Raw genomic sequence first — 20,066 nt, forward strand, 5'->3', positions numbered from 1 at the left:
CAGGCTGCAAAACACCTTAGTTAACCAAAAATTTGAGGTGCATCAGCATCTTCTAGTGGGTGATCCAGGAGGAAGAATAGTGCAAGACACCGGAGATGTGGCCACTACCTCCTTCCCTATTATTCTGGCTTGAGTACTTGGTTGGAATACATATATAGAATAATAAACAAATTCTAGAAAATCTGTAAGCAAGCATACCTTCTCATCAGGAAGGAAGGGTCTCTGAAAGCGCTACATTTTACACACTTTACTCATTTGAGTGATGAGTGTTTTTGTATGCCTCACAGAACCCTGCTGTCTCCAAGAGAGTTTTAAATCAGTTTCTGCACCTGTTCCCAGATGTCAGTACCTGCATGCATTGCAATTACAGAGCCAGCTATAATACATGTTCTTTAGGCCTGTGCTTAGCAGCAGTCTGTGAGGACCAAGACTTCTAACATCCTGTTTCTCTTCCTTGGCAGGAATCAGCCAATTCTCCTGCAGTTGCATAATAGTGTGCACTGTGTTCCAGTTAAAGAAATCTCAGTGATCTAAGCATGGCTACTGTAAAAATTACATTTGCTGATCAAACATAATCAATGTCTACATAATGGAACAGAAATAAACAGTACATGCAACTCTTGCACTTTTTTTTTTTACACCAAAAGTGATTTGCCCCAAATTGTCACTGTATACAGTACAAGTACAGCAATGTTATATAAAACACATATATATACACCTCCTATATTAAAGAGTCTGACAGTATTTTCATAACTTCCTCTTATTCTCTTTGGTCCAAAACCTATGGCTTGAGGTAATCACCTACATACAAAATTTGTTCCAAAACAGAACTTGACGCTGAGCTTGAGAACACTTCAATGTTTCTACACACTAACAACACACAGGTATACTAGTTTCAGACCCTACTCTTCTCCAGTAAAATTGTCCTAAATTTTAACTTTTGCTACCTTTCCCCAGGCCCTGTAGAGAGTTTCCATGCTATTTTTTATTCTAAACCCCTACCAGGAACCATATACAGTGGTTTCTCCCCAACCCTCCTAACAAAGTACTAAATATTAAAATTTGATTGATGGATATTAATACAAACATGTACTTTGGAGACAGTGTTATTTATTTATTTTTTGGAAAATAAGGGAAAGAAAGAACCAAGATATATATCACAAGCTATAATGATGGGGCAAACAGTATTTAGTTTAAAACGTAAATACATATTTATCACAGAAAAATAGAACTCAGGAATGTAAATGAGTTCAAAATTTGCCAAGGGCAGAACTGTTCTTAACAGCAGTCTCTGTCCAAATGAAGGCTGCTCTACCTTCTTTGCATAAAATAGATCTTTAACACTAGCACAGGCAACATCCCATTCTGCAATGGGATTAATTTTGTTCTTAGACTAAGGGCTCAGACTTGTACCAAGTGGAATGCCACATGGATCACAAGGGGAGTGTGCTTATCAGATGGTCTTCTGAACAAAGATGAAGAGCTAAGGGCTACTTCCTGGAACTCCAGTTAGCTAAATCTGGCCTTCAGGTCACACACTGGCTATTACGTAAAGGCAACAACCTATCTGCTGACTTGAAATAATTTAGTTTCTCCCCATCTTACCCCTTCATACTTGACCAAAGAGCTTCCTCTTCTTTCAAAGTGTAAAAGTATTGAGTAGAAAGTGTCAGAAAAAAACAACAGCTTCACAAAAATGCTAGATACAGGTTAAGTGCAGGAAAAATGGAAAGAAAAAGCTGCTTACTGTACCTTTCTAAACCAAATTTCCTGTGATATACTTTGCTGACCACAAACAATGTCTCAGCATTATCCAGTTCAGTGAATTATCTGCACGGTGTGTGTGTTTTAAAAAAAAAAAACCCTGAAAGGACATTTCTGATAATGTTTAATAATTATTTTTCTAACAATAAATAAAAAGCCTACAACAACAGATTTAATTTCTCTGTTCCCTGAAAAGCTGAATAATTCCTTATCTTGACTGAAGATATACTGACTCCCACTAATGGACTCTAGCCATTCTCAGACATTATCAGACTCGCTTTCCGTCTCTCACCTTTGCACCATTTTTCACAATAATCTTTATACAGTGACAGACATATAATGTGAACAACAAAGAGCAAATGTTTTAAAGATATCAGTGAAACGTGTGCACCGGAACTATTTCAAGTTTTGTTTAAAAGAGTCACTGGGGCAACAAAATGTGGAAATAGAAAAGGCAGAAGCAGGAACCACTATGCCCTAGGACAGGCTGCAAGCTGGTTTGGTGGGAAATAAGCCTAAGGATACTTGGCTGGTGCGTCCTGAAAGGTGAAATGATTCTTCTTTAAAGAGCGTTCAAAAGGGGGGAACACATAGTTTTGAATTCTACAATCTAGAGAAGGAAGGGCATATCAAGGCTATCTACTAACCAGGATTTAATAGATTTCATAAGATTTCATAGACATTAGGGCTGGAAGGGACCTTGCAAGATCATCGGGTCCAGCCCCCCGCCCAAGGGGCAGGCCATCAGCTGGGGTCAGATCACCCCAGCAAGATAAGCATCCAGACATTTCATAAAGGTATCCATGGTAGGTGCTTGCAGCACTTCTGGGGGGAGTCTATTCCAGACTCCGGAGACTTAGACAGTAAAGAAATTTTTCCTTTTGTCTAGTCTAAAATGGTTTTCCAGCAGTTTGTGACTGTTAGACCCTGTTTTCCCTTGGAGTGCCCTGGTGAACAGATGTCCTGCCAGTTCCTGATGCACACCCCTTATATACTTATAGGCTGCTACCAAGTCACCCCTGAGCCTTCACTTCTCCAGGCTGAAGAGTCCCATGCCTCTCAGCTTCTCCTCATAAGGCCTGTTCTCTTGACCTCTCATCATGTGTGTGGCTCTCCTCTGGACTCTCTCAAGCTTCTCCATTTCCTTTCTAAAGCATGGAGCCCAGAATTGGATGCAGTACTCCAGCTGAGGCCTCATTAAGGCTGAGTAAAGCCAGAGGATGGTTTATTGGGTTTTGCTTGAGATGCAGCCGTAGATGCAAGCCAGAATTTTATTTGTTTTACTGCCTATTATTCAGTGTTTATCAATTGTGTCACACAACACAGCTTTTGGCCCAAACTTACTCTGTGTCACTCAATGTTAAAATGAACTTTCTAATATTCAATCTAAAACTGCCTTTTGCTTATTCAATTCTGTTGTTGTTATTAAATGTCATTTCATTATGCTAAATTATTTCACCTCATTGTTTATATCTTTCAAATATCACAAGATTTTTCATGTCCTCATCCTTTCCTAGCCAAGATGTGTGTATTTAGTCCTTTTAATCCATCTTCAACCTTACAGTTATGACACAAGTGACTCAGACTCCCCCCTTCCTCTTCAGCTTTGTTCTGGCCTCATATCTAGTTGCCTGACTGACATTTAAGGGCATTGCAGAGAGAAAGTACAAGGATAAGCCACAGATTCCTGAATGGGGTTGCAATTGAAGACCAGGTACCAGAAAAAAGTGGTTTTGGTAAAGTTTTTAGGTTAAGCAAGCTAACCTTGTCCTGGGACAAACTACAAGTTGCTTCACTGAATCAATTTACCATGTCTGAGAACACCTTTGCCTCTTAAATCTGATCTTCTAGATAAGAGAGATAACATGAAACCACCACCAGAGTATCAGGATTATGAAGTGAGAGGATAAGAAAAAATATTTCAGCCCCAGGATATCAGTTCAGCAAAAGAGTGTCATTGCCTATTAATGCACAGAAACCTACCATAAACAAAACAGTAACAGCCTCATCCTTTGTGTTACCCTTACTGTACTCAGTTAGACGATTAGACTAATCCTAACCTCAGTGCTATGGTAAAAAACCCCCAGAGCCTCAGGCACCTTCATGAAGTAGAAGTAATTCCAGTAACAAAATAATTAAGGAAGAGCATAAGTCGTGACTTGAATTAGTTTTAAAAAAGCCCATACACACCTAAAAACCAATACCTACCTCGCAGGCTCTAAAGGGCTAACATTTTTGTCCAAACAACAGAACGGTTTAAACTGAATGGGATTGGAGGATGTCAGACATTTTTATTTATAAAGGTACTTTCATCCTGCCTGACATTCCCTCTTCCTCAGAACTCTGCACAATGCAAATCCTACCATCCGCCACTCATCTCTATGCCCAAATCTCAAATTTATTCCAAACTAGTGTTAGCTCATAAAACTTGCACTTCAATATTAAAAACGTTTCTCCAATTTTCTGGCTTGGATTCTGGCTTGGAGACAACAGAAGATTCTTCCAAAAATTTCCACCAGATTTCCAAGCAAGCTTCATTTTGCCTTCTCCCCTGTAGAACATCAACTCGACAAGACAACTTTTCCACTCCTAAAACTTTTGAATTTTTTTTAATAAGGCTGTGATCTCAGGGGTGTTAATTCTCTTCCAGGCTTTTGCAACTAATTTTTGCAGCCACTAGACAATTAGTAATGAATTCTTTATGACACTTATATGTTGCAGAGTTTGCAGGATGGATCCATACGAATGCTAAGAAGTTAGCTGCTAGTTTGCATCCTCGCATTTCCCTCACCATGTCTCCAGCCTTCTTCTAGAGCAGTTTAATTATGGGACACATCCACCACCTGTGGTAGCATCCTTCCAATTGACCACATTCCCTCCAGTGTTTGCCTGTTTCTACCCCTTAAATGCATTTAAATTTCAAGTGGGGTGAGATACCATCAATATAGAATCGATATAGGATTTTAATATTAATTTCTAATGATTTCAGCTCACTTATTGAATGACAGAATGTGTCTTGATTTCAAGTTATTCACAGCAAAACAAAATAAAGCTGTTCCTTTTGTGAAGTCAAGTCTCCTCATCCAAAAACAAGAGTATGAAGTGTTTTGGATTTCCCCCTCTCTAGGAGTCTTCTCCTCCACCTTCTCTTCTGTCTAGCTTACAGAGAAAGGCACACTACTGTACTGATAAAGCTGGGTAATTCATGTGTGGAGAACTGTGAGGTTGCTTGTGGAATTACCAAAGGAGCAGAATAGAGAGGAACAGTACGTAGCTTGAAATTCTCAAATTTCGAACCCCCCACTGCCCATCTCCAAATACATTTTTTCGTGGCATCAACTGTCAATATTTTTCTTTAAAAAGAGCATAACAAAATTGCCAAGCTCTGAGATATATGGCACGTCCCGACAATGAAGGCCTTTAGGAATGTGTTCTTTTACCTGTCCTGAAGAAGAGGGGACCTCGAACCAACTTTGGAAAAAGAAACATTTATAGAAATCCAACTATATGTAGCTTCTGCGTTTCCTTTTCTGCTACTGAAGACTAATCAAGCTTTAATGAATATTTTAATCCTTATAGCTCAGCTTCTCTTTTTGCAGCATGTTAAAACAAGAGCATCATGAGCTTTGTCTATTTTCTTACGGATTTCTTACGGATTTCTGCAAATATTTTCTTCAGAGCCAACTCCCTTCTAAAGCTTCAAATTCACTAGTTTCATAAGAGTTCAAACAAGAAAAATGTCCATTTGGCAGAGGTAGGTAAATTCTATGCATGGCCATGCATTATAGCTTGGTTTAAATCAAAACCAGAAGTGGACCTGCATTCATTTTGTATCATTTACTGTGGGTTACATGTCAGAGATACAGAAGTGCTTTTTTGTTTCGGATACAAGAGGGCGGAGTGGGTTGTTTTAGTGTTAGTTAGGATGTGCAGTAGTTTGTAGAACTATTTACAAAAAGTTATTAGTAGTGGCATAAGAAAGAAGGGACATATGAGAAGCAGGGAGAGCAAGGCAGATTTATGAGATCCATGGATGGGGATGTAGTAGCTTGTTCTTTCTGCCTATGCTGAAAGTCAAAGCCACACAAGATAAATTGGGATATCTGAGGCATAGGATACAGCAACAGACAACATGCCATCTAAGGAATGGGCAAGCTGGTCTCTGAAACAGTAAAATGCTTCTAGAGGAGTCAGTGAACCTTAGAAGCAAACTGTCTCATGCTGATAATAGCAGACTGTCATGGGGAGGGGCGCAGGGGTGGCCGTGATCCCTCTAGCGCCCCCCTACCGTGCCAAGTAGGTGATCCAGCACCCTCTTATCTCGCCCGCCACATCTTTGATGATATCTGGTTCTATATGGGAGGTTGCCTTTGATCCCGTAGTACACAGTGTTATGCTGGGACTATTCCCCGTTCCGTATGGGGTGACTCGGTGCACCCCAGCCTTAAGGGCTATGCGTGCCTCCAACCTCCCCTTTAGCACGCCCCAAGCCTCACAGCTGTACCAGACGTTCTCGTGTCATATGCTTGCCCCCACCTGGGGTCTCTCGATACGCGCACTCCCTCTCTCTGGAGTTTCTCCATACGCGCGCCCAATATACTCGCCCCTCCCGGGCTTCTGTCCCCCTCTCACCCTTTCCGGGCCTCTAGTCACGCGTTCGGCTCTGTTGCACTCCTATCAGTCAGGCCCCTATCCACACGTCCGCCCCTCTCCAGGCTTCCTCTCGCGCGCCTGCCCCTCTCCTGGACTTAGTGTCAGTAGGATGCTGGTCGCTCACCCTGGAGCCTCTTATTTTAACCAGCCCTCCGGGCTTGTTCTCGCATGCCAGCCTCTCTCCCGGACTCTTACTGCACGCTCGCCCAGGTTTCCTGTTCCTGTATGCCTACCCTCCCTGGGGCCTATGCCGCACTGCCCGCCCTCCCTGGGGCCTATGCCGCGCTGCCCGCGCTTCTTGCCCTCCCTGGGGCCTAACTCCCGCGCTGCCCGCGCTTCTCGCCCTCCCTGGGGCCTAACTCCCGCGCTGCCCGCGCTTGGGGGCTCAGGTGGCCCGTAGCCGTGCCTGGCCCTGACCCTTCTCCTGGGTCATACGCCCTACTGGGCAGAATACTGCCCCCTTACGGGGCCGGGGTCACAACATCCCACAACGTCGCGCCTCTCCCTGGCGCTCACCCATAGTGCCAGCTCCGGCACCAATCACTGTGCTGCCCTGGCACTGCGTGCTGTGCCTTTACTGGGCACCAGGAACCCCCAAATTATTGGGGAGCTCCCGTGAGGCCTCCTTGCACCCCTACAGCCTCACCCGGTCCTCCGGTATTCACACAAACAGCCCTACCACAAAGCAAACTACTAGCCAACTGGCTCTAACTCAAAATAGGCCTACCGGCTATAACATAAGGGTCCAGGCCCAAACTGGCCCTCTTGTAAAGGCATCTCCACCAGGATTCTCTCTGCCCTCACCACACTGCGTCCCCTTAGGTGCTCAGGCTGCACCGCTCGTATCTGCTCTGCTGGGCTCTTCTGCAGAGCTCCTGCACCTCAGGGTGCCAGAAAGGAACTGGCTCTGGCCTCAGCCTGGTTGCTTATAAAGGTCAGGCCCTGCCCCCTTCTAGCCAGCTGACCCACATTAGCTGCCCTGGCAACTCTCACCTGTGCTGCCCTGTTGATTGGCAGCTGTCCTTATTACTATTACTAGTAGCGAGCACCCTAGTGCTCTGCTACACAGACAAAGGCCACTGTTACACATACTCCGGGGGCAGGGGGTGGTACTTTAATTAGAGCAGCTCCAAGAGCCACTCTAATTAAAACTGCTGCCACGTCCCCTGTGTCAGCATCCTCACATTTTAAAAAGGTGGTGGGGCACTTGACCTAAAGCTCATTTGATCCCCACTGCCATTTTTAAGCATGGGGATGCTGATACATGACATGCAAGAGGCTCCTGGAGCATAGCAATTGCTTCGCTCCAACAGACTCAGTTAGTTAGACTAGAATTAAACAGGTGAGAATTCCAGCCTCTGCGCTCATGTATAGGTGCCCAAAAGGAGGAACAACGACATGGGGGAAAAAACTGAAAGAAACAAAAGGGTAGGCATGATAGCTAGGAATGGAACTGATAAATATGGCAGGGGACTGATCTGAATTTTTACTGCATGACTATACTGCTTCTAGCAGCTTAGCTAGCTTGGGTACTACTGCTGCATGGCACTGCATTGATCTGTGTGCCCATTCTGTTCCTTCCTATTTGCCATTTGATCTCATCCCTGTAATTAGGCTTCTGTCTCTTCACTCGCTAAACCTTTAAATTACTCCTTTTTATATAAATTCTAAACAACTTCTCTCTCTTCCTTCTCGTGTTTGCTGTCCCTGTACTGCTGATCTCACCTCTTATTTTTCCTCCTCATTTCTTCATTTCAGAGATAGCAAACAGAACAATTCAGGGACCAAGCCTTTCCTCTCTACACATTTGTCTTCCAATGACCTTACCTCTTCTCATGGCTTTTAAACTCACCTATACTCTGATGGTCTCCAAAATCACCGATATTTCTCTCCAATGGGCCACAGACCCATTGGAGACACTGCAGCTAACTACAACAGTGAGTTTAATAATGAGATGCCACAGCAGTCATCTGTTCTGATGCACATCTGAGATGTTGATTGAGCTGAAAGCCCAGGAAGACAGAAGTGGTTCAATATTGGTTAAATATGGCTCATTATGGTAATTCAAATGCTATTCTTCAGTCCCTTTGAATACAGATTCCTAGTCATTCATCTACTTGCTCTATGTCTAAAATGTATACCCCTGTGAACTTCTGAATCACAGAATTATAGGACAGTGGGAGTGAAAAATATCTCTGGAAGTTGTTTAGTCCAATTCCCAGCCTAAAGCAGCAGCATCCCTATCCAAATCATCCCATACAAATCCTTGTCTAATCTACTGCTAAATCTACAACCTAACCTACCACAGGTAAAGGAGGAGGACAATGACTGCCAGTGTCCTGCTGCTGCGGATGCTATCAAAACACACTTGAGAGATCCAAGAAAGACGGTCAAGCCCCCCACTACAGAGAAGGCAAAACAATGCATTCTCTGTACCAATCTGACCACAGGGTAAAATTCCTTCCTGACCCCAAATGTAGTGATCCGTCTGATCCTGAGCAGAGGGGCAAGATCTTCTAGCCAGAAATCTCTAGGTTTTAGTCCCAGCAGAACATTTAGCACACCCTAATCAAAATCCCCAGTTTGGCTGCAACCAATGTCTAGTGAAAAAATACCCCATGATATGCAACAGGAGGAGAAAAACATTCCTTCTTGGCCCCATATGGCAACTAATCAGATTGATGAAGTGATACATTTTAGAGGTGACAGGTTTTGATGAGGACAAGAATGGTGGAGTGCAGAAGGGAAGAAAAAGATGAAAAAATAATTCCAAGATTGAGAGTCTGTATGAAGAACTGAATGCTAATGTTAATAATAAATCAAAGTGAAGGGAATACAAACAAAGAAGAAAACATGTTTTAGGGACACTCAGCTCAGGAGGACTGCAAGAATGGTCATGATGCATCATGTTTACTTTATATTTTTAATATGGCCTCCTTATTTCCATCATCTTTTGCAATACCCTCCACATCCACCACAACTTCAAATAAAATAAACATGTGACTTTAATCCCCTTTTATTAGTGTTTTGATCTCTATAAAGGATTAAGTCCAACAATTCATTGGATCTTTTATCTGTCCTCTGGAGAGTAAAATGGGAGACAGCTGGTATTTATTTGGGGAATACAGAACACAGGGAAGAATCACAAAATAGCCAGACTATAACTCCCCACTGCAAGGCATCTCTGCAGTTTTACAAGTTAAAAACTTCCATTTTTAAAATGTTGGGGTTTTGATTAGAAAACAGCAACGTGTTCTACACAATGTGGAAACTTCATGAAAAAACATTTAGTGGAAAACCATTTTTGGTCCAAAAAATATTTCAGCAGAAAACTGGGGACCAATTATAAAGCACTATAGAGCATTTACATGTGCTCTTTAAGGAACTCCAGCTATTTGAAAGCAGTAATAACCAAACGAGAATGCCCCCAAAGAACAATGGATTTTCTCTCTTCCTTTGGCATCATGATAAGGGATCTATTTTTCCCCACAGTCCTCTTTGCAGGTGCATGTCCTGTGGTGTTTATTTTAGGGGAGGGAGAAGAGGGCAGAGACAACTTTTCAAACACTCTGAAGCAGGGGGGCACCCCTGCGTGACACTTAAACCTCCCTGGATATTCCATTGCTGACCTCAGAGTAGCTGTTCTTAGCCAGCAAAACTTTTAAAATGCATGGGAAACTGCAGAACAAGAAATCATCACAGACTAGATTGTGTTAAGTATGGTTTAATCTGAGACTATGAATTATTATCCCATTACTTCGAGCCTTTATAAGCCTCTTGCCCCTTAGTGTGTTAACCTACTTTGTTTTTCACTCCTGCCCAACTTGCCTCTCTCTGCAGTGCCTTCTCCTTTTTCCTCTCCCCTTTCCTATGCTTTGTATTCTAATCACTCCTTTCTATTTAGTAGCTCTGTTTCCTGCAGGCCCTTCACAGCATTTGCTGAAGTAAGCCCTCTGCTTACAAAAGTGTATGTTGTAACAGCTCTGATTTAGTTAGTCTATAAACATGCAAATCCCCCCTGCACTTTGCCCAACCCTAAACCAGCAAAGCTAAAAACCTTTCAAAAATTGCCTCCAACCTTCTTGGCTGTGCTGATTTTTCCTGGAGTCAGCACAGAATTTGCCCTGTACCTCCTGGGCATAGACTCCTAAAGGACACAATTCAGAATCTGGTCCACTTTTTGTTTTTGGGTTATTTTTTTTAATAAAACAGAAAGAGTACCTACATTATAGTGGTTTTACTTATATTACTAATACTACCACAAATTATTAAAATGAAAATCCTAATTTATACACATGTTCACCTTCCTTGCCTTTTGTGTTTCGTTGCTTTTGGAAATCCTCACCATGGCAATGCAAATGGACCCATTAGCTTAAATTTCATCTATATCTATTCTTTTGGGTCAGTTTCATCCTTTGGCTCTCCTGACCCAACACAATGTCATAACATTTGGCTTGTAATTACTACAGAGGATGATTTATTTGCTTTAAAAACTGTTTTGGTTGGATTCTTAAAATGCCATATAAACAGTTCAACTGAACTTACTTTTGGCTTTTGCAAAATATACATTTGGATGAAATGCAAGTTGGCACTACCCTTAGAAACACTAAACTTTATTACTCTTAGCTGTTTACACAGTTCTCAGGACTCTCCAGGATCAACAGCCAAATATTTCACACCCGCATAACACTTTACAGACATTAAACAATTAATGATAGAGTTTTTGCTAAAGGCAAACAAGGCAGGTAAGCCCTCCCTGTAAGAAGATTGTCATGGACATAGGATTTCTTTCATTGCCCTCTGACAGTGAGTAAGAACCTTGACTGGACAGACCAGTGGGAGCCAACCTTCTTGGCAGACATGGCACAAGGTAAACCCTGCACACTCCCCCAGTACTACTCTGAACCCCTCCCCTTGCTCGACATGTTACTGTGCTGTCTGTGTTCTGCCTCATCCATTGCTCTGCCTTCTTCAGTCTGCCCTACCATTGTGTTCCCTGCTCCCTCCCTGATCAGTCACATGCCACACAAAGAGGCTGCTCATGCCATTTACAGTATATGTACACAGATTGACCACTTCTAAAATGGACCACTCACCTGACACAATCTGGAAATTCTTAACTTCAGATTATTTCTCATCTTTCCTCAATTTCTTACTATCTTTCTCATACTAAAAAAAGGTCTCAATGTAAAAGGACATGCGACTTTTATTGTTTAGTACTTTTGCAAACTGCAGTTACAAATGCAATTGAACTGATCCTTAATGAATGCCTAATAGCAAGCAAAAGCAACCCGCAGCCCTGTTGATCAAATTTAGTCAGTAAGGGCTACTATACAGGTGCAGGGAGCCTGCTCCAACCTGCTGGAAATCCCATGCGTCAGAGCAGACTCGATTAAGCGAGTCTGCTGGAGCATGGATATGAATGTGCTCCCGCAGATTCTAGTGTCACATGCATCAGTGTCCCCATACTGAAAAATGCCAGTGGGGCACTTTGACCTAATGCTTGTTGAACAAGCTTTAGTTTAAAGTGCCTCACCGCCATTTTTTCAGCACAAGGATGCTGATGCACATGATGATCAGACACTTCTAATTATGGTGGCTCACTTATTAAAGTGTGCTCCCCCAGAAACACTTGCCAGAGTATGTGTAAAAATGCCCTAAAAGACCTCTACAGAGAGGGCTTGCAACAAGTATTTGAGAGACTGCTGCTAAGTATTCATGCCTGGCCTGGAAGCAACACAGATTTATTCCCATTTTAATTGACAGGCTTATGAACCTAAACAAAATATAGCACAGCATGCAGCTAGTTTAATTTCCATGGGTGAAGCTGAACCAGCAGGGTTTCATTTTTGTAGTTCTCCAGCAGCAGTTATATGCATTTATGACATCACAGGATGCAGCCATGCAAATAACTGCTGTGATATAAATTCAGAAATATAACTTCATTGCAAACAAGCATACAAAAAATCTAAAAAATTAGTACTATATAATATCATGAAAGCCAAATCTTAATGCATTTAATATATGTTAAGTACCAAATCAAAAAAGGTATATGCCAACAGGGAATCGTCATTTATGGTGGTGTTTCGAATGGGGTTGTTCAGGCATTAATATTAAGCCCAAAGCCATTCAATTCTTTTATCAGGGATCTGGAAGTAAACATAAAACTATGGTTGACAAAATCTGTAGATGACAGACTGGAAGAAACAGTAAATAGTAATAAGGGCAGGGGAGACTTAAAGAATGCCTGAACAGTTTGGTAAATTAATCCCCATTCAAACAAAGGGCACACTTTTGTATCAAATTGTATCTCAGAATGGGGACTCCCTTGGAAAGCAGCAAACCGAGAGGAATTTTAGGGATCGGAATGGTCAATGTGAATTCCCATAGAGATGCTGTGGCAAAAGGATTATTGTGAACTTTGGGTGTATAAATGGGGGGAGTAAAGAGTAGGGAGATACTTTTACTGCTCTGTGCCAGTGATACTTAACCAGGGTGCTATGGCATCCTGGGCTACCACAAGTCCCTAATAAAACTGCCGTGGGGTGCTGTGCAGTATTAGCACTGTCAGACATGAAAGCCTACACAATTCACAAGATGAACCGAGAGATTTTCCCTAAATAAGACTCTACCATGTCAAAAACATTCTGACTTGTTTTGATCTTTGAGTTCTGCCAGAGAATAATTATTTTATTATTTTTCTGTAGTCTAAAAATGAGCGAAAGCAAAGAGATGGCATTTTCTGAGGAGTGTTTTGAGTCTAACAAGGAGTGCCTTGAGTCTAAAAAAAACACTGCTTTATGATGGGACTACTCCTAAAATACAGAACAGTGAGTACAGTTCTACTGTTGTTTTTAAAAGGAGGTTGAAGAACTTGGAGAATATGAAAAATAGAGCAGTGAAAACTTATTCAAGGGCTGGAGAAAAAGCCTTGGAATACAGTGGCGATGCACAGGGGGTGCACATGTACCCTTGACAGGCCATGCTTTGCACTTAGGTGACAGACAGCGGGGGCCAGTGGGAGTACTGGGGCCCAACCTGCGAGTGCCGGCCAGGGAGTGGGAGTGCTGCGGCCACTTCCAGAAGCCAGTGAGTGAGATTGGCTGTGGGGGGACCCCCCCAGTCTGCAGGATCAGCTGTGTGGTATCCCCCGCCCCCAGCCGCTGACGGGTTGCTGGGGGCGAGGGGGGCACATGCTGCCCCCCTCCCCCTCCTCACCAAGTAAGGTGGCACCAGTTGCCCATGCTGGAACTCTTATGTATATGAACTCTTTATATTTCTATTCGTTTACCTTATAAAAATTATTATTTGAAACCAAGTACCACTGTGGGGGAAAAAAAATGCTGGTTATTAAAGGACTCTAATCTAGTAGAAAAAGGTGCAACAAAAAACAACATTTGGGATATAAAGCCACATTCAAATTAGAAATTAGGCACAAAGTTTTCCTAAACAGTGAGGGTTATTAGTTCCAAACTACCAATGGTGGCATCTCAACTTCTTGATGTCTTCAGAACAAGACTGGATGACAACCCTTAGCCAAACACAAGTTCCTGGACTGTATACAGGTGTAACTGGGTGAAATATTTAACAGCCAGTGACATATTCAGAATCAGATTAGATAATCCAATGGCCCCTTCTGGCGTTAAACTCTAAGAAATTGAGTACAGGCATACCTCAGAGATATTGCAGGGTCGGTTCCAGACCACCGCAATAAAGCAAATATCGCAATAAAGCGAGTCACATGAATTTTTTGGTTTCCCAGTGCATATAAAAGTTATGTTTACACTATACTGTAGTCTATTAAGTGTGCAATAGCATTATGTCTAAAAAAAAATGTACATACCTTAATTAAAAAATACTTTATTCCTAAAAAATGCTAAGCAATGGAAAAATGGCACCGATAGACTTGCTCGATGCAGGGTTGCCATAAACCTTCAATTTGTAAAAAACGCAATATCTGAGAAGCGCAATAAAACAAGGTGTGCCTGTACATTTTTATATTCAAGTCAATGGAGGGTATCTGAAATGTGTAAGAGCAACAGCCTTTGCAGGCAAATGTTCTGTGCCTAAAGAAGACATGCAACATAGAAAGCTATAGTTCAAATGTTATCACACCCTTTCTCTGCCTGTCTTTATCCTGCTCTGAAAGAATATTTTTAAGAGTTCATATCTTATTCCTATTTAATCTTTGGCTTCTTTACTGAGCATCACTTATAAGGGTGATCATACTGATGTTGAAACCTGCCCATTACAAACTTGACTGGAGACAGCCAAATCATTTCTCCTGGACTAGTGAGCAACTACAGAGTAACAATGAATTTTGATCACTACTACTATTGGCTGCATTTGCATTGATCAAGAAGTTAAAGGCTCCACAGTTAGTCACTCAAGCCAACCAGACCTTGCATCTATTTATATTTTCTAATCTATTTTAAAATATTCCTTATTACTGCTGATTATTTATGCTGGCTTTGAACCAAAAAAGTTCAAGAAATAATTCAGTTAGCTCTAGTTATGCCATTAGAACATACAAGCATAAATAAATAAAAACTGTGACAAAAAGAAATAAATTCTTCATGCCTTCTTTTAGCTGATGTTTGTGTTATGGTACATTTTACTCTCTTTTTCTGTTTGAAAGGGGAAAAACCCCCCCAACCTTTGAATAGCCCATTTCCAGCATCTTCAGCCACCACTCACCTGTGCCTTTGCCAATTTCTTTTCCAGCAGGTCCCGTTCCCTTTCTGTTTGTTGCAGTCGTTTATTAAGCTCCACTATGTCTCCTTTTAGTGATGCCAGGGCTGCTAAATGGAGCTGTAAAATAATCAAAATATATCCAGGTTAAACTGTACCACATATAAAATACCAGATCTGGACATAATTTAGATAAATAGAATAGGAATGGATCTTCTGTATACACAGACTACTGTGGGCATTCCCACTTCAGAACCAAGAGGTAATCAGAACTAAGTTTAAAGATAATCAACTAGTAAAAATAATCCGCACATTAAGGAATGACTGGAACTCTCCACTTTTTACATAAGCTCCTCATACGAATACACACCTAGCCAAAATAAAAACAATGCAGCATAATATAGCTGAAAGTCTAGGTATATTAGCTTTTCAACACTACCTCCATAGAAGCTAGATTAGAAACTTGTTATGAAGACCCCCCAGAAATTCTGGCTCAAAGTCTTGTATTCTAAAGGAAGGTGGAATACGCTTTAACCACCTGAATAATTTCCAACACAGTCTGTCAGCTTGCTAGAAAGAACAATGGGGATACAGCAGAGTTCAATACATTACTCTGCAAATAACAGAAATGCCATTTCAGAGTTACTACCATTCTGAAGTTGTCATTTTGCCCAGGTCTCTTGTTGGGGAGTCTGAACAAGTAAAATTACAGAAGTTCAACAGAAGGACTCAAACTGCATTTCACTCTTTTGATATTTTGTATGAATTAAATAATTATACTAATGACAAACATGTCCTTATAACAGTGGTTCTCACCAGTTTGTGATTCAAGGCGACCCTCAGAAATTGCCAGCTTTTAGTTTTCACTTGTTTTTTTGACTACAGATAAATAAAGCAATTAATTTTTCTGCTGCAAAGAACTCAAAGACCACAACAGGGTAGAATGGTTTTAATGCTATGGATTCCTATTTGAAGTCTCTGGGCATATCTTGAGAAACATGTTTGCATACTTAACAGTGCTACCATTGCTTGGTACCGCACGGTACCCCTAAAAGGATCTCAAGGCATCCTGGATGAAGATCACTGCTTTATAATCTGCAGCTGCCTTATAAACTGTAGCTTGGTGACTAAACATAATTTATTTCAATATATTGATTCCAAACACTTTTGGATACTCTTTTGAATCTACAATTTTGGTCTGCTGTCTCAGCGCTGTTGCTCTCTGCATTTTACTCTTGTAAAAACAAATATGATAATCTCCAATTAGAATACTAGAAATTAAAATGCAGTGCACACAAGTACCAGAGAATATGCTATGAGCAGCTAAACCAAAAGATTGAGAAAGCACCCAGAATGGAAGAGAAGAACCAAAAAAGATTGAGAAAGCACCCAGAATGGTAGGGGTTGCGAGGTGGAATTGACAATTCATATCTATCTGATGGCATGTGGAAATGGATGATAGGCTCAGATAACTGGGATAAATGGACACCTTAGGAAGAGTAAAAAAAAAAATTTGTATTTGGAAGACGTTAAAAATCCATCACTTTCTCCTGTATTCCCAATTACCCAATCCATAGCTGGGAAAAATGCATCATGGGCCCATGATGGTGAATACAACTAAAATGCCAAAGAAAAAAACCAGCAAGTAATACTGAAGTTCATCTTTGTAGCACTGGAGGAACAATTCTAAGTTACATTGGGTAAGAAAACAAAACTGACCTTTCACAAAAGATGAAACAGTAAGGCAAATACTGCTGGGTTGCCAAGACAAACCTTTCTCTTTACTCTTAAGCCCAGACTCCTTCTCTTTCTCACTGGGCTGACATTTTGTTAGGAGGGTTTCCTTTATATTATTTTTATTGTTCTACCTCCATTGAAACTGTTAATCAGTCTGGTTCTAATATAATTTGAATTATAACACCCCCCCAAAACAAACCAAACAAACCCAAAAAAACCCCAAGCCCCCCAAAACAAACCCAACAACAACAAAACCCCAAAACCACCAAATTCAATGCTGGGAACCAGTAAGCCCACAGATGCTCAGATGTCTGGAGGGATGAAAAGTTTTTTTTCCTGCAAAGGAAGACTGAGATGGATCCAGCAACTGCAGCCTTTGTATACAGCATTGTGAGTACTTCAAGATGTCAGTTTGGGTTTCAAGACTAGTATTTTTGCTATAATTTTTCAGCTGTAAACTCTGCAGTTTTCATTTCAGTTTGGGTCAGAGGCTGAGGAGACTCATTTGACAGCTGGATGTCTTCAGATGCTTTTTGTGCAAACATAATTCTATTATGACAGCTACATGCTTTAAAAAAATAAAACTGTAAACATCTCTTTTTTTTTTTTAAATGCTGCAAAAGGATTTGGTACTTATGAAAGGAGCAGTTTGCAGCTATTGAGAAAAGGCACTCTTCCAAATATGTGGGCCAGTACACCTCAGTTATCACCTCAAAACTGCCTATGCCAGTGAAATGTTTTGGATGTTCTTGATAACTTCTTCCAGCCGTGGTGAAATACATAATATTTTTAGGATGCGGTCAAACCAAGTTGATTTTCACTGACCAAATCTGACCCAGTTTTGGAATCCCGGTCCCAGTCACACTGTACCATGTGGTTCCTTTAGTAGAGGTTTTTCTTGATTGAACTTCAGTATCTCAACACCAACTGCAAAACTCTATGCTAACCTGCAGATTGAGAAGCATTTGTGATTTTTTTTCTCCCTTCAGTTCTCTGGGTCTGATTCTGCTCTCACATTCATTTGAAAAAATTCTTTACATTATTCTCCTGAATCTCCTTTTCAATTATTCCAGTCAATCCTGGCCTGAGCATACAGCAATTTAGCTGACCCATTCCTTGATTTTACTGATCCTGGTATCCAGCAGCTAACAATTACCAGGACTGAGATATATCAATGAACATGAAACCACCCATCCACCTTTCTAAATAATCAATTTCTAGCACTATTGTCCTCATCCCTCCGTGTCTGGATCTCTCCCCTTCATTCTGGATACAGATTTCTCTTAGGTGACTTGATCCTGGCACTATTCCATTTCTTTTCAGTATCTTCACTTTAGTATCAGGGAGGCTTCTGCAGAACCAAGAATCTGTGTTAAGTTACTAGTAGATCGCTTTCCATCTCACTTAAGCTACCATAATTTCTTTCTTTCCCATTGTTGGGATAACTCCACTCCCAGTTGCTAGAACATTGAAAAAAAATTACCAGACACCTGTTAACCAGAGGCCAATGATAAAGGTGAGGTCTAATTCTGGAAGCCCAGAGGCAACAACTCCAGTGCTCCAACTAAATGGCAGATGGCGGTCATCGAAAAGATGCTGTTTTGCCCAGGTTAAAAAAATCACAGACTTTTTTTACTTTAGGTCACCCATGCTTTGGAGAAGAGAACTGAAATTTGACATGTGGTGGCCCTTGTCTCAGGGATATGCCCTTTATCATCATTGTGGAAATTCACCCAAATCTGGCTAAGTTATTAAAGACTTAAAAAAAAATACTGCAGTTTCACATGACAAGTAGAGATCACTTGGATTTAAGTGGCTAAATTCCTACTACCCTGAGTATGTTCCCTTGCAACAGTAACTATGGGCTTTGCCATGTTTGAGCATTTGAATTAAGAAAAGGGAGCTTGTCTCCTGCGGTAGCAATGCCATGTAGATGAAGCATGGAGTATAAAGATGACTGACTCAAATGCAGAAAGGCCAAAAGCCAGACTGGGATATAGGGTACCATTCAGAGTGTAAAATGGAACAAGGTAAGCAAAAATAATGGAACTGGGACAGAGGCAGGACTCAGAGGCAGACAGGTTGTGCCAAGTAATGAACATTTATTTCCAGGTTGTGAAAGCAGACCTGAAGATCCCCAGGTCTCACCCTTCTTTTGCTGTCAGCAAATGTCTGATAACTAAGGCAGTGTCCCAACCCCTCTATGGGACTGGTCCAGAAAAGAAAAGAGAAAGTACTAGCATGATGATGAACTACTTTGTCAATTCAAGTAATAGAAATCTGTCTGTGCATCTAAAGGTTTTGTTACATTTGATTAAAGAGCACATCATAATGCCTACATGCCAAGGAGCAAAGTATGATTGTGTAAAAACCTTAATTCTGGCACTTCCTATGCTTGACTTCACAGTCTCAATAATATATTTACTGTAGGGCGTGGGGATGTGTACGTACGTACATACATATTACACACACATAAATTTTAAATTAAAGCTTAAATGTTAGAGAATTTGTGCCTCTTTGGTATCATGGGACCTTTTTTTGGGAACTGCCTTTTGTTAACTTGCCAGAGGGGTTTAGGGGAGTTGATTTTTCAAGCACTATATTTATTTTCTACTTTGTTCACTTTTGTTATGGCACTATTCACCCCTCTACATTTATTTGTGCACTTTTCTGAGAGACCTAATTGGCTTTTGACATTAATTCTCAAGTATTTCACAAGTTAACATTACACGCTTAACAAAAATAAAGTGGGAAATGTTTTTGAGAAAAAGTCTTTCCAGTGTTTTGACCAGCTGTCACAGATCACAATTTGGCTCATTAGGTTCATGGAACTCCTATCATCGTTAAGCACTGCCCTCATTCTATAGCTCAAATAACAGCTACAATTCTTTAAGCTACATAAATTACTATTACATAAGTACATAAGGAAACATCTTTTTTACACACTGTAATTCAATAATCAACAACTGCTTTTCTAATGAAATACAGGCAACCCCAGCTTAATGTTGTTTTGCTTAGCACTATTTCACTATAATGCTCATTTTACATTGATACCTGATTCCACTTTGCACTCAGTGAGTTTCGTTATAACGCTCATGGGCATTGTACAGATGGCGGCAAGGAGTGTACATTAGTATCACAGCGCATCAATAGCGTACAGCCTCATTGCGCAATTATTGCCAATTTGTTTGTGTTTCCACGTTGGTTCATCAAAAAAAACC

At 41.1% G+C, this 20,066-nt stretch overlaps 1 protein-coding gene across 2 annotated transcripts in view; it reads right to left on the bottom strand.

The window, feature by feature from the left end:
- MCC (MCC regulator of Wnt signaling pathway) overlaps window positions 1-20,066 on the bottom strand; it is a 363,930-nt gene that overhangs the window by 107,262 nt on the left and 236,602 nt on the right. For both annotated transcript variants that reach the window (XM_090038383.1, XM_090038384.1), the window contains one exon: window positions 15,115-15,228. In XM_090038383.1, coding sequence (XP_089894509.1) covers window positions 15,115-15,228 — 114 coding nt within the window. The remainder of the gene's footprint in view (window positions 1-15,114; window positions 15,229-20,066) is intronic.

The sequence above is a fragment of the Crocodylus siamensis genome, chromosome 3 (genome assembly GCF_052110815.1).
Source record: "Crocodylus siamensis isolate JL-2025a chromosome 3, ASM5211081v1, whole genome shotgun sequence".
NCBI classification, from domain to species: domain Eukaryota; kingdom Metazoa; phylum Chordata; order Crocodylia; family Crocodylidae; genus Crocodylus; species Crocodylus siamensis.